This window comes from Ranitomeya variabilis, chromosome 2 (genome assembly GCF_051348905.1).
Source record: "Ranitomeya variabilis isolate aRanVar5 chromosome 2, aRanVar5.hap1, whole genome shotgun sequence".
Classification (NCBI taxonomy): Eukaryota; Metazoa; Chordata; class Amphibia; order Anura; family Dendrobatidae; genus Ranitomeya; species Ranitomeya variabilis.
In genome coordinates, this window is record NC_135233.1 from 73,991,717 (window position 1) to 74,008,069 (window position 16,353).

General features: G+C 42.1%; 1 protein-coding gene across 3 annotated transcripts in view; it reads left to right on the forward strand.

Annotated features, from left to right (window-relative positions):
• KIF16B (kinesin family member 16B) overlaps positions 1-16,353 on the forward strand; it is a 376,655-nt gene that overhangs the window by 252,994 nt on the left and 107,308 nt on the right. Inside the window, exon 23 of one of the 3 annotated variants that reach the window (XM_077282561.1) lies at positions 85-2,159. The exons of the other annotated variants lie outside the window; for them this stretch is intronic. Coding sequence (XP_077138676.1) covers positions 85-2,019 — 1,935 coding nt within the window. The 3' untranslated portion in view covers positions 2,020-2,159. Of the gene's footprint in view, positions 1-84; positions 2,160-16,353 lie in introns of those variants that run through there. 3 annotated transcript variants of the gene reach the window in all.

The following is a 16,353-nucleotide window of genomic DNA, read 5'->3' on the forward strand; positions in this document are numbered from 1 at the left end:
TTGGAATTAAAAATATGTATATTAAGGAGATATTAGATCGTTTCCTCTCTCTAATGTTTTAAACATAAAATACAACATCCTCAGGCAAATCGTAGAGAGATGTCGATTCCCGAGATTGGAACAACATCCTCACCGCCTACGACACGAGGCAGAATGGTGTTCAATGACAGACAGAATCTAAATCCTGTGACTTCTAATTTATATTCCTTCTCCACTCAAAAATGTTCCGACTCTCAAGAGAAACATTTGAAGAAAGAGAAAAGGAAAAATATATCATCCATTAGTGAATATTTTGACTTTTCTTCTGACACAGAACGTGAACCAAGTCACCTTCTCAGTAGAAATCTCTCTTGTGCTTTTCCGCAAATTTCTGCCAAGACCAAAGGGAAACATTTAGAAAGTGTGTCTAGTGACCGCGATTTCTTTAAAATGGAACCTGACTGGACTCTATGCCAGCAAATGTCCTCCTCCAAGATGAAGACGCTTGATACTGAACAACCCGAGTATAATGATATATTTCACTGTAATCTCTCTGAGACCAATATGCTTTTGGAAAATGATTTGAAGGAAAACAAGTGTTTCTGCCCAGCTCACCAGGGTATCCTCCAACAGCCTCCTACTTACAGGCTTGACTCAGAAGTGAACAGAGATTGTTCTTCATGCAAAGATACAGCACAGTATAAATACAGTTTACAAAATCTTTTTAGCAGGTTTTCTTATCTTTATAAGGAGAAGCCGCTTCCAACTATACGAAATGTTATTAAACAAGCTAAAGACTTATGTAGTGTGCAAACGCATAGTGTGCGCAATCTTCCAGGTCTTTCACTTATTAAAGATTTGCAGTTTGTGAATTATTTTCATTTGCCAAATTCAAGCCAGAAACCGGAAGAAGCCAGCGTTTTGGATCTTCAGGAGAACAAGGTGAAAATCTACAGCATCAGCCCATCAAGCATGTGGAGTCCAGATAGTCAGAACCTAATGTTATTTGAACTTTCTATAAAAATGGAAATGGGTGATGGAGGCCACCACCTTTCTCCGTTTGAATGTGATGAGACAGATAATGTCACTTTGTTTCCACAAACTTTTTTTAAACTTCCCATGAAACTTCAAGAACTAAGAAATTGCCATGCAGATGAAGTTCTTGATCATTTCCTCATGACTGTGCCAGACCTGTGCGTTAAAAAAAATGAATGTGACACTATCTACTGGATCTCTGTTGGTAATAAGAGTCATCCAGAACCTCAAATTGCCTGTTTAATCTTGTCAACATCAAATCTTAGCTTTATAATATTTTCAGACACCAATTCTACGTTTCTTTTTACTCTTCCGGTCAGTTTATTTGCAGAGCTTCACATCAGTTTCGGAGGGCAAAGCCTACAGCTGCTTGGTACCTTTGATGAATCCCCTGTGACTATTTTTACATTTGATAATAGCTGTACTCTGCGACTATGTCAAGTCCTAACAAAACTGCATCTGACTGATTCAGACTATGCCAAATATTGTAGTCATCCACTCTTGAGTAGGGATTTGATGGAGCTGTCAACTGACTGGAATGCAGATCTCTCTGACCTTGTCTGCTCTAATGGTTTTAAAGTAACTTGCAGCTTCAAGAGTGCATTAGCTGATGTGGCGTATCTTCTACATGAAAATACAAATGGCGTTAAACCAGCATTAGGAGATATGTGTTTGTTGCTTTACACATCAGTCAGGGTAGAACATGTGCATGGTCAATGTGCCTACAGGTCACTGGCTCTCACTAATACATCTATTGCTCTTGTACATGACAGGGTTTTCCAGCCTAATTTGGGCACTTCGAGACTTTCAATGACGCACTTTGACCAGATAAAGTTGCATTCTCTCAGTAATGTGAAATGCATTATCTTAACAGACAAAGAGGATTTAACCAAAATAACAATTGTTTTTAGAAACGAAGACCAGAAAAGTAACCTAGAGTTGGATGAAGAAGAAAAAGAATTGCTCTCTGTTATTTCTCGGTCAGACCTAACAATCTGTCTGTAACTACAAATGTGTGGAAACTGACACTAAGCTCATACAAGCATGCACTTTTTCTTATAAGACACTTAACATTTTAGTCCTGGAAAATATACCAGAAGAAATGTTTTTATGGTCTGGAACTTCTTTCAACTTTTAGAATAATTAAGAGGCGTTTTTGCTGTCAATATATTTTACTGGTTAGCTGAAGTTTCAAAGGGGGAGGTTCATTATACAACAGTTTTCTTCCAAAGTAGGAGTTTCAAATGATGACATGTGCTTATTTTGCATGTAAATTTATTCAGAGTTGGTGGGCTTTCATAGAAGCTGCAGTCTTACTTGTTGCCCATCATGTTTAGTATAATTTAGACGAAGACTAGAACTAGCACATATTACTACTCAACGCTAAGCCTGTTCATAGCCAATGTAGGTTTTTCCATTCTGACATAAGGAGAGGGAATTTACTTATTTGTCAAGAGACCTATACCTTTTAATAGATTTGTTGCTTATTACTCCACCGTACTCTGGGAATATCCTGGGATACAAAATGTTAGTCTCAATGAGTTCCACCAAAGGTGTTGATATGAAAAGATGTCAAAATACAGTCGGTCCAGTCTCTTAATTGGGAAGTTATGTTAGTTCCCTCAAGGTTTACATTAAAGGAATTTTTTAGTTGTGTAAAGTAGTTGTCCTTCCCTACGCATAGGTCGCTAATATCATATCGGTGGTGAATAGACTAAGCCAGGAGTTTGCAGTGGAATACGGGACTTGGGCCAGCCCCGCTGTCTCTTGGGACACGATGAAATGCTCAGCCCAGCTGTGTTTGTAAAGGGGGCAGTGCTAAAAATGAAGAGGTCACAGCTCTCTCACAACCACTGTGGTCCTTTCATAACGATCATAAACGGTAGAAGCGAAAGTCAGAACCCCATCGATCTAATGTCCTAAAAAATGTGTTTCCAATTATCACGTAAGTAAAGCAGAAATCTGAAATTAAATGCAACATAAGTCTGTGACAACTACCCAGATTGTGGTAGCTGTTGTCAGTCATGATGTGTCATCCACAAGGATTTCGGCACTGAATGTAAAAGATGCCCTTACATAGCTAACATGATGTTATGCCTGATTAAAAAATAGCGCATGCTCCCTATGACTAAAAACTATTTTAGATATCTACTTTTTTTAGCGACTTTTCTCCTCTGAAGATGGGTTTTAAATGAGTCCCCTCCTATGTTATTTTTAAGAGCTAATAAGAGCATTTATTACTGGTCTAATCGCAAACTTTACAACATTTTAACACTTGAAGCAGAAAACTTTTATTATTTTATCCCATTTAACCAGATGGCATCATTGTTACCTAATTACACCGTGCATTTTCTAAAGATAGACCACAAAGCAATATGTAGAAATAGGAACCAAAGTGTCATGTTGAAAATGTTGAAGGAAGTTATAGAGCAAAAAGTGATGATCAGGTTGGTATATAATTTTTGTGGGAAAAGTTTCAGCAAAACTTGCATGTCACACGTTGAAATCCATGTCCAGTGGGCGGTCCTACTTAGTGATTGACAATTTTGCCTATATTACCATACATACACAGATGTCAGTCACTGGTAGGACAAACTGCATACTTATAACAGATTTAAATGAGTAACATGCAAGTTTTACTGAAACCTTTCCAACAAACCTAGATATCGTTCTGACCAGCTTCTCCTTCTATATACCGTGTTTACAGACCGGCCTGAATGTACAACCTGACTGGTCCCTTTAGACTCTTCTTGTGAACGAGTTCTCTCTTTAGAATTTTGACCTGTACAATAGTATTGATAGTTTGCACGCTTACTTGAGCTCGTCAATACAATTCCAGCCGCATACACTATATTTTCTAATAAATGCTATTTTTCTGCTCATGTCTTCTCGCTGGATGTCCCGATTTAGAACCGAGAGGGGTCATCTTTTTGTGTTGCGGCATTTTGCAACCCTGTCCCAGGGATGACCCAATAGTGCAAATGTTCAAGCTTTGAACATGTCTCTGTTTCTGAAATAACGGCTAGTTCTATTTCTACAAACACGGCTATGCTTGATGTAAAAACTGCTGCTCCAAATTATGTGCTCAATTCCCTTTCTTCTGTGTATCTTTGAATATAATGTCTCTGAGAATTTGTTTTGTCACAGTACATTGACACATTCAGATCTGACATTGTAATGAATAAAATATTGATTGGGGATCATGTTTTGTGTGGTTTATTGTATTTCTCGTCCATATACCGCAGCCTTCAAAATTACCAGCAGTTTATACACTCGTTCTTACACTTGATTTGTAATACCTGTCCACCGCTAAGGTTTATGAAATTAGGTTTCTTATTCTCTTCATACATCGTTATGTAACTTGTTTCCCTGCATGAAAGCTTACCATTTATTATTAAATGAACCTTCTCCTTATGTGTGTTCAGACACGCCATTATTTTATTTGATATCAATTTCACTTGGATACACAAGTCTCTGTAGACTGACGGTTTTGTTATATTTTTCACAGTATTTTTATATACCTCTTGTGTATGTGACGTGTTTTGGTCTAGTTACTGCTGCTAAATCTTGCTTAAGAAAAAAAAATACATGTAGTTGTACAATCTGCATTTAGATCATGTGAATATATATCCTCTTAAGGTACCGGAATTGTATTGCTTATTTTTTTGGCAGAGCTTGATTTGCAGCTTGTACTAAAGTCCAGAGCTGCATTCATAGTTCTGCTGGTTCCCAGTCAACAGTTCATCAATAAACATCCCTGAAAGTCCTATAATGCGATAATTCTGTAATTTATATAATGGAAGTAGATCTGGACTTTCACCTGCATTACTTTAAAATGTAATAGCAGAATAACCAGCGCCATCAAGTGAACGCACCCAGCAGACCACATTGTCAAGTTTTCCGTGGTGCCCGGACTTTCCTTCTGTAGCTAGCATCCTCAAGCCATTTCATGATCGGCAGGTCTCTGTGATATCAGGGAATCGCGACTCAGATCATCTGAACAGGCCTCATGTGACGTCATTACGTTTCAGAGCCTAACAAACTTCAGAGTCACCGAGGTGCCGACTGCAGACCTAAAGACTGCCCTGGTTGATCTGCCATGGAGGACAGGACTAAAAGCTGCATTAAAATGTGTGTGCTTAAATCTGACACTTTACCCCTTCTCCCCAGGCATTTTTCCTTTTGCCAAGAGCCATAACTTTTTTTTTTTTTTCCATCAATATGTGAGGGCTTGTTCTTTGCGGGACAAGTTGTACTTTCTGAATGACACCATTAATTTTACCATATAGTGTACTGGAAAGCAGGAAAAAAATTCAAGTTCAGTGAAATTTAAGAAAAAAAGTACAATTTCAAAATAGTTCTTTGAGTTTATTTACCATGTTTACTGTATGGTAAAACTGACCTGGTAATATGATTCTCCAGGTCAGAGGTCGGTACGAGTACGCAGATACCAAACCGGTGTGGGTTCTTTTTTTTAAGTGGTGAAAAGAAAAGAAAAAAATTTGTATGAAAAAAATGTGGGGTTTTTTTGCATTTGTTGACATTATCCAAGACCTGCAACGTCTCCATTTTTCGGGGTCTGGGGTGGGTGAAGACTTCTTTTTTGAGGTTTGATCTGATGTTTTTATTGATACCATTTTGGTGTACATACAATGTTTTGATCGCCTCTTATTGCATTTTATTGAAATGTTGCAGTGACCAAAAAAAGCTAATTCTGGCGTTTTTGATTTTTTTTTTTTCTTGTTACACCGTTTAGCAATCAGATTAATTTTTTTTATACTTGCATTTATTTATTTTTTTATTTTGAACCGTGATTAATAGTCACCTTAGGGGACTTAAAGCTGCGATTAGGGCTTCAGCACTGCTATGTATAGCAAAAATCACAATCTCTTATGAGATTTACAGCAGGATCGTGATGACAGTCACAGGGGTCTTCTGCAGAACACCTGCTGTTATGGTGGGGCATCGATGGGCAGTACTTGTGACGCACTTCCGGACAGCGCTTGTTAAATGCCGCTGTCAGTAATTGACAGTGGCATATAACATGTTAATAGTTGTGGGCTGTTCGAGGCACTTGATGGCTAATTAAATCAGCCATCAAGTGCAGGGAAAGATCGAGGCTCCACGTGTAAGTCATCATCAAAGGCAGGGACATGGCCGATTACGTAAATGTTATCAGTCATAAAGGGGTTAATATATTGTTGATTTTCCTTCATAGTGCCCTATATTTTATAGGTCAAAATTGGTCATGAGTGAATATACTCGTTACTCGAGATTTCTCGAGCATGCTCGGGTGTCCTCAGAGTATTTTTTAGTGCTCGGAGATTTAGTTTTTCTTGCCGCAGCTGAATGATTTACATCTGTTAGCCAGCATAAGTACATGTGGGGATTCCCTAGCAACCAGGCAACCCCCACATGTACTTATGCTGGCTAACAGATGTAAATCATTCAGCTGCGGCAAGAAAAACTAAATCTCCGAGCACTAAAAAATACTCGGAGGACCCCCGAGCATGCTCAGGAAATCTCGAGTACCGAGTATATTCGCTCATCACTAGTCAAAATTATTTTGTCAGGCATTTTAGATAGAAGGTGAGACTGAGGCTTCTTACAATCATGATTGGAGTCTCAGCAGGACAGTGCTGCTGCAAGGTGAAAGTATACAGAACTTTAAAAGCTACATTTTTAGATTGAGAAAGAAAACTAAATCAGCAAGCTGGAATCAAATCATGAATTATAGCGAGCTGCTTTCTTACTGCGCTATGATTATGATGTAATTTTGCAATTTAGCTGAAACACTGAGCAATTTTCATATTTCAGTAATTTACATAAAAATCAGTGGTTCATTTTTAGCCTAACTGAACAGGTATAATTTCGTACTCTGCCACTGGTTTAAATTCCAGATAGGATTCATATTTTGCTCCACTGGAATATGCTTTTATAACTCTGATCCCTTTCTGATCCCCTTGGTGAGGATTATGTATGGCCCTTTTTAAAGAGCAAAGAAAACAGGGAAACAAGTGTCTAAACAGGATGACAAATGCCCAACAAACATGCAAAATACTTGCTCGTTGGGTGTGGAGATTTTTAAGTTTGCATAAAAATCATCATTATTGGTCACATGTTAACACATGATGTCCTCACGTGAAATTTCGTGGGCACAGTATATGGAATTAATGATCAATTAGGACATAGAAGGTACTTCAGCCTATCTAAATAAGTCTTAAATGGAACGCAGATCTGCTTGTACATAGCCAAGTTGGGATCCTTCAACATTTGCGATCTGCTCATCGAAATGTGCTACTAAGCAGGATGCTCTTGAATACCACCTTACTACCCCATCATTCACTGTTTTCAATTTTATCAAACTTGCAAAATTAAAGTAATTATTTCACGAAGGCAACCCATGTCTGCAATGCCCTATTACTACTTGGAGGCAAGTTCTCTCCTCTCTTGAGCCCATCTGCTCCCCCACTCTAGAAGACAAAACCCATGCATATAAAGCTAATCATTTTACTAAGCTAGGAAATTTATGGTGACCTCTCTTTTCCTGGCAGTCTCTTACCCACAGTAATAAGTTGATTGATAGACCTGCGTTATTTAAAGTAAGGGGTGTCATGGTGGAACAACCTCTTTCACTGGTCCATGTAGAACCTATCTTTTGCGCTAGCTTTGTGTAGCATTCTGTGTAAGTAAAAACTGAAATAAGACAAAGTATAGCATATTGATACTTCATTTTTGCAACCATTGAGATTATTCCACTGCTCGATGTTTGCTGAGTTATGCTGCGGTTTAATGCTATGTCTTGGCTACCTCTAGTGTTCATAGCAAAACCATTAAGCAGCATTATTTAGCTTTGTTTCACAAAGTGTCTAAGCCTTTTTCCCCCACTATCTTCATTCTTTTTAGACAAATAATACAAATAGAAAAATCCCTTTGTAATTATTATAATTACCCATCAGTAATCCACCACTACTCCCTCCCCCAAAAGGTACTCCAAGTCACCAAAAAGACCATCCGGTTCCAATATTTTTATATATTTTTTTACCCTCTATATTGTGTACAAAAATGTCTCCTTATCTCCATCCTCTCAACAACTGTTCCAAAATGTTCCCAGTAACTTATTTTATTACAATCACGTATTAATTTTCTCTGTTTTGCTATGTATTCTACTGGTTTTCCCACTCCCTTATTGATACAGTGCATTCTGAAGTCTAATTTCTTGCTAATGGTACCATTGTAGTAAACCGTGGTAACAAAACAATCTCCTTGTTTCCCTGTCTCATGTTCTTCAGGATTAAATTTTGTTACTTTTTTTTTGCTTCCACTTTATTTTAAAAAAAAATTTCATTCCATTATCTCACTCCAATATCTCCTTACATTCCTACAAAACATGTTTTAATTTATCGCTCTCCATACCGCAAAATTTGATTTTTACCTCTATCCTCTTTAAAGAAGCCTTGCTGTGAACTTCCTCCCATAAACCTGTGTATATGTATGTAGTGTTTTTTTTTTTTAAATCAGTTTTTATTAAAGCATATGACACGCAAGTAACAGTCTGATACATTTTCCAGACAGGTAAAATGAATACAAAACCGATGAATACATTTACAACGCTCTTACCCCATACCCAACCCCCCAATCCCCTGCCCTTTGTCCAAAAAATCTGAAAACATCACCTCTTGCAAAAGTTATACTAAGCTTTACAAAAGCACACCTGTACGTGTAGAAGTCCCTCCAGAAGCAACTAAACGATACCCATTCTATTCTGTAATAACTCAGCAGACGCCACGCCTGGGTAATCCATCCATCCGCCCCAAACGTTTTCAAATTTTGTATTCTGACCTCTCTTGATGTAGATATTCCTTACCACAAGGGCAATAAAATTTATTTCAACAAATTCCTTTTTACCTAGTGGTCTTTCATCCAACCAATGCATCGCAGTAAGCTTCCTCGCAGCATACAACAATCTTGCAATAGACAACCTTCCACATTCATCCGTAGCAATATCATCCATACAGCCCAGGAGGCACGTCAGCGGGCTGCGCACTACATTTACCCCAGTCACCTCTTGAATCAAATTAAGAACCTTCACCCAAAAGGGCTGGAGGCGAGCACACGACCACATCATATGTAGCAAATCAGCACCTTCCTCACCGCACCTTGGGTATTTTGAGTCACCTCTCAGTCCTGCCGTCATCATCCAAACCGGGGTCCTGTACACCCTTTAAACCAGGTATAGCTGTGACACCCTCTTAGCCTAACTCAAGGAAGCCCTGGGGATGTATTGTAGTATAGACTCCCACTGAGACTCCGATAAGGGACCCATGTCTGCCACCCATTTTTTCCCGTATCCTTAACGGGTGCTTCAATAAAAAGGTATCCATCAGACCCCTATACATCAAAGTAATTAACCCCTTTGTATTCCTCCGAGGCCCTAAAAGATTCAATAAGCTATCGAACTGCAGAATCATGCATGACACCTCATTTTGACTATTTAGGGCGTGTCTCAACTGCAGATACTGAAAGAACATCTTCTGACTTAAAGGAAACTCATTCCTAGGTGTTTCAAATGCTTTAATAACATCCCCATCAAACAACTGAGGCACAAATCAAATACCAATGCACCTCAACTGACCTAACCCCTGCAATCTCATAACCTCTGGCAACCTAGGATCAAACCTAATTGCCACATATCTCGTAAATTCCATTACTCCCCTCCACTGCTTAATTTTCTGCCAGACTTTCCGCATCATAACTATTGTTGGAAATTTTTTTGTGTTAATTCTGAATCTGCCCACTTCCAGACTAGCTAACAGTGGGCCCTTCCCCACTGCGTATTCAATTATTATCCCTGCTGAAGAACTTTTGTTCTGGTTCTCCCCAATCTACCATATGTTGGCGTTGGGATGCTATATAATAGATCCATGGATTAGGGACTGCCAGACCACCCTCATTCTTTGCGCTTTGCAGATCTTCTAATTTGCTGTATGCCCGTCCACCCTTTCAAATGAAATCCCTAAATAAATTATTGATCCTATAAAATTTACTCTGAGGCAACCACACTGGAGCATTATGCAATATATATAGGAGCTGAGACATAAGTATCATTTTGATAAAATTGACTCTACCTGGGACCGGTAGAAATGGCTTCTTCCAGGCCCCAATCTTCTGCTGAAACTTCCCAAGCAAGGGAGTCGGGTTGAGCCGCACATCCTCCGTATTGCCGCCGCCAAGGGCTCAACAGCAATTGCAAACAGCAGGGGAGACAAATGACACCCCTGCCGCTTTCCCCTATACAAAGGGAAATCCCCCGACGAGCCCATTTACCTGTATCTTAGCTCTTGTAAATGCGTACATCAGCTGCACCCATCTTATAAATCTCTCGCAGAAACCCATAGCCTTCATGACCGCCCACAAATACCACAGCTCCAAACTATCAAATGCTTTAGCGGCGTCTAAAGACACCACAACCCTCCAACCCATATTATCTGCCTTTACCTGCATATTAAGAAACAATCGTCTAAGGTTACATGCTGTAGAACTATTGGGCATAAATCCGGATTTGTCCTGATGTATTAGTGTTATCACCTAGTTAAGACGATTAGCCCATATCTTGGCCAGTATTTTGACATCTGTTGTTAATAACGAGATTGGGCGATAAGAGGCCGTATCCTTACACTATTTTGGCAACACTACAATTATTGCCTCACGCATTGACCGCGGCAACTCCCTCTCCACCAGACCAGCAGCATACACCTCCAACAAAGTGGGAAGAACTATCTCTTTATATTTTTTTTATACACCTCCCCCGGGATCCCATCCACCCCTGGGGCTTTATCATTAGGCATAGAGGCCAGTGCGGCGTCAAGCCCCTCCAAATTAAACGGCTCCTCAAGAAGTCCCCGATTGGCTTCTGAAAGTCTGGGGAGCTGTACCTCTGCCAAAAAACCATCCACCTCCTCCATCGTTGGCTGTACCCATGATTTATAAAGATCCAAATAATACTCCCTCATCACCTCCAAAATTGCTTTGCAACCAGTATGTTCCCTCCCATCCCTTCCCTTCAAAGCGACTGTATGTGTGGAGTCTCTCTGCACCGCCACTATTCTAGAAAGGAGATGACCCGCCCTGTCTCCCTCCTCAAAGTATTTAGCAGTTTGAAACATTCTCCTACGTTGCGCCTTTTTCATTGCCATTTGACATACTCTATTCTGTGCTACTTTCAACCTTCTCTGTGCCTCTGGGGACTGATCGTTGACTAATGCCTCCTCCATCTCTATCAACATCTGATCCTTCCTGCCCGTTTCTACCTTGACGCGAATATCACTTTAATGCAGAGCCCTCTGAAATAAGCCTTCATAGCCTCCCATACCGTCAATACCGAAGCCGACCCAGCATTATTTTAAAAATATTCCCTAATGTCCGCCCATGTGTCCATCCAAGTCAATATGTTGTAGCCAGTACGGATTCAGCCTCCACATGCACCTGCTAGCAGGTATAGATCCCACTCCCTCAAGTATCACACTATCGGATCATTCCCCCATGATTGTTCTAGCCGTATGCGTTACCTCCCCAACAAGGCCCAACATCTGCGTATTGCCAAAGGCCAGATCTATTCTTGACAAAGAAACAAAGGAGGACAAAAAACATGAATATTTGTACACCCCAGGATGAGAGATCCTCCATAAATCATGCAGAGCAGTCTCCCTAAGGACGGCACCAAATGGTGTACAATTACCACCCGATTTCAATGGCTCTCGTCTCCCCCCTATCCCAGTGTGTGTCAGGAATATTGTTAAAGTCCCCTACTATAAAAAACGGTATCCCCGATGTCTCCTCCATTATCTCCAGAACTCTGTGGATCACCTTTCCACAATATGGTGGTGGAATATGAATTGAAACGAGCCACATCAGACATCCATACAATTTGCAAATTAAACATATGAATCTATCCGTCTGGTCTATAATCACTTTGTGGTACTCAAAAGGTACCCCGACACAAATGAGAATGCTAACCCCCCCTGGAATATGCTGAATATGAGGCATGATATCCCACCTGTACCCATCTTTTAGCCAGAAAATGCATTCTCTCCTTTACCATATGAGTCTCCTGCAGACAGATCACTGACGGCTTGGCATCATTCAAAGATTTAAACACAGCTTGCTGTTTCACTCCAGATGCCAACCCCTTAACATTCCAACTCACAATTCTCATTCTTCCAGACATTTTCCCTCCACAGAACATTTTGTCTCGCATTCTTTCATCCAGTTGCAACCGAAGTTACAACCACAGTAAACATGGTGATGTAAATTGTGCAAATATTTCCCCAACCCCACCCTACACACAGCAAAAAAACACCCCCATCAAATCCCCATCCCATCCTTCCATCCCCTCCTAACACGTAGGGGAGAGCGCACTTTATCCGGAACAGTCTGTTAACCCCGTCCAACAGTCCCGCAACTTGTCCCTATCTATTGGGACTCTCCCATGACTTGTGGATTGCAGCCTATTAAATTGAAAAAATTCATATTTTCCCAAAAAACAGAAAAAACTCGAGATTCAAAAAGGGCCCATCCCCAACCCATAAAAACACAAAAACCAGGGTGGGGGGGGGAAGAGCCAATGAATCCCTCCAGAAGAGTAATAAGCAATAAGAGTAAAGGAGAACAGTTCTATCAACCTGCTGAGTCCTTTAATTTTGCCTTACGCAAATGTTGCTCTTTGCTGTCCAGCCATCCAAGTGCCTCTTTATCCTCTGTGAAGAAATGAACTTTCCCTTCAGCGACCACTCTCAATTTGGCCAGGTATAGCATCGAGTAAGTGACGCCAATCTCCTCATCCTCTTCTTGATATGGACAAAACTGTCTCTTTGCTTCTGCACCTCTATGGAGAAGTCCGGAAATATGGAAATCCTGGAGCCGTTTATCTTTAAATCCGGGTTCTCTCTGGCATGTCTAAGAATTGCGTCCCTGTCACGGTAGTGCAAGACCTTGATTAGCACTTGTCTAGGAGGACGCCCAGGGGGAGGGGATGCGTAGGAACACGGTGTGCTCTTTCAATTGCGTATATCTGGGATAACTTGTCGACTCCAATGTTGTTTAGTAGCCATTTTTCAAAGAACTCTGTTGGTGCCGTGCCTTCCGTCTTTTCAGGCACCCCAATCAGCCGCATATTATTATGCCTGGACCCAGGGCCGTATATAGAGTTTCTGCTGCCCTAGGCACTTTTAGTGCTGCCTCCCCCTTTGGTGAGTATGACACTATCGGCAGTGACTTTGGCAAGAATTGCTGATGTGAAAGTCACCTTTTGCAGCAGATCCGGCAGTTTTTCTGCATGTGCCGCGTAACGGATCACTTACAGCAACACTGCGTTCGGCCTCATTCATTCCCTATGGGATTTGCAGCACTTGCCATGATCTGGCAAATGCGGTACCATACCTCTCAACTTTTGAAGAAGGGAAGGAGGTTTAAAGTTTGCGGCGCGCGAAGTGCGCTGCGTCAAATTTTAGGCCATGCCTCTGACCACACCCATTTCACAACTAGTCACACCCATATCCACATCCCAACCACAGCCATTTAGCACTGCTGATCACACTGTTTTATATACAATAATTATAAACAAAAAAAAAAAATATGGCCACACAGTGCTCCATACTGTATAATGGCCACACATGATGCTCAATACTGTATAACGGCCACCACACATGATGCTCCATACTGTATAATGGCCACACACAGTTCTCCATACTGTATAATGGCCACACATGATGCGCAATACTGTATAATGGGCACATATGATGCTCCATAGTGTATAATGGCCACACATGATGCTCCATAATGTATAATGGCCACACAGTGCTCCATACTGTATTATGGCCACACAGTGCTCCATACTGTATAATGGCCACACATACTGCTCCATACTGTATAACTGCCACACACAGTTCTCCATACTGTATAATGATCCCACATGATGATCAATACTGTATAATGGCCACACATGATGCTCCATACTGTATAACGGCCACACATGATGCTCCATACTGTATAATGGCCATTGGCCACATGATGCTCCATACTGTATAACAGCCACACATGATGCCCCGTACTGTATAACGGCCACACATGAAGCTCAATACTGTATAATGGCCACACACTTCTCCATACTGTATAATGATCCCACATGATGCTCAATACTGTATAATGATCCCCCCCTGTATGTATGGCTCATATTCCCCCCCTATATGCTTGGCTCATATTCCCCCTCCTGTGTTCATGGCTCATATTCCCCCCTGTATGCATGGCTCATATTCCCCCTCCTGTATGCATGGCTCATATTTCCCCCCCCCTTATGCATGGCTCATATTTCCATATTTCCCCCCCCCCCCTGTATGCATGGCTCATATTCCCCCCCTGTATGCATAGCTCATATCCCCCCCCCTGTATGCTTGGCTCATATTCCCCCCCCTGTATGCATGGCTCATATTCCCCCTCCTGTATGCATGGCTCATATTTCCCCCCCCCCTGTATGCATGGCTCATATTCCCCCCCTGTATGCATGGCTCATATTCCCCCCCTGTATGCATAGCTCATATCCCCCCCTGTATGCTTGGCTCATATTCCCCCCATGTGCATATTCATGACCTTAATGAGCGGTACCACGTGACCGCTCATTCAGGACGAGCTGCAGACGCCGAGACCAGGCATCGCTGGAGCAGGGTGAGTATCGTCTTCAAGGAGGGTGGGTGGGGGTCGGGAGGTGACCCATGACTTATATAAAAAAAAAAACCTTGCTCAGGTGCCTCTCCCTGCATTGTCCCCACCCTAGGCACGTGCCCTCAAGTGCCTAGTGGCAAATACGGCCCTGCCTGGACCGATTTTCAAGGTAATGCGTTTTCGCTTGTTTAGCAGAAATCGCAGCACTCGTGCATTTTGTAGTTTATCCTTTTTTGCAATAAAGTCCTCGGCACTGCCAATACGTTTTTCCGCCTCTCCCATACTTTCCTTAGTCACATGCATTGAATGTTGCAGTTTGGACATGTCCACATGCAGGACCCCTAATTGCACAGCCACATTGGTGGTAGTAGTATGACTGTGAAGGACCACCTTAAACACATCCTTCAAAGTGGGCTCCTCAGGTATCTGAAGTCCACTGATGCATATTGCAGTGTACTTCATGATTCCCCCACTCTCCTCATCCTCCTGCACACAAGTTTGGCTCCCGCCATCACGGTCTTCTCCCTCCTCCTCCCCCAGCTCCTCCATATCCCCATGCCTCACCAGCTTATTTTGTGTCTTTCCTGTCACCACCGGGCTCCGGGTCTCCTCCGTCTGCCGAGCGAAGCGTCGCAGCCTGGCTGCTGCATCTGCTCCCCCGGGATCCTCCCCCACCAACACCGGCTCCTGCGGCAGCATTTCATTCTGGCGCCATCTTGAGTCTTTCTCTCCGGCTTCCCAGCCTCCTTCCTGGAGCTCCGTCTACCGGTTATTGCCCCGCAGGCACGCAACTCCCCAGGCACCGCACTGGTCTCGGGTTCCCCCAATAATTCCTTGTACCTGGCCCCGATTTCAAAGGCTGCAATCCTTTATTTGGCTGATATTGAGCGGGTGCTCCTGCCACATTCAACCACTCACATCGCGTTCAGGCCACGCCCCCCATGTATGTAGTGTAGTGTCAGTGTGCTAATATACTCACCTGCCACAGTTTGCTCCAGAAACCAGCTCTGTACCTTTTCTCAGTAGCGCCACCACTCTTCAGACTCACCGGGTCACACTACGCTCTGCGTGACCAACCCAGAAGTGGCTTTTACAAGTAAGCCTTCCTGCTCCCGTATAGTGATGTGGAGAGTCTGAAGAGTGGTGACGTCAAACAGAAGAGGAGCAGAACGGCGCTGTATCCCCCAGAAGAAGACTGTAGGCGAGTATATTAGCATGCTGGCTAGTGATGAGCGAGTATACTTGTTGCTCGGGTTTTCCCGAGCACGCTCGGATGGTCTCCCGAGTATTTGTTAGTGCTCAGAGATTTAGTTTTCGTTGCAGCAGCTGCATGATTTACGGCTGCTAGACAGGCTGAATACATGTGAGGAATGCCTGTTTGTTAGGGAATTCCCACATGTATTCAGGCTGTCTAGCAGCCGTAAATCATGCAGCTGAGGCGACGAAAACTATATACTCGTAGATTACCCGAGCGTGCTCCGGAAAACCCGAGCAACGAGTATACTCGCTCATCAATAATGCTGACTCTACACATACACATATTTAGAGTAAAACAATGAACATGTGAGGACTGCTTTTAGCGACTTGGTGCAACATGAAATCTATATGTAATATATGAAAATG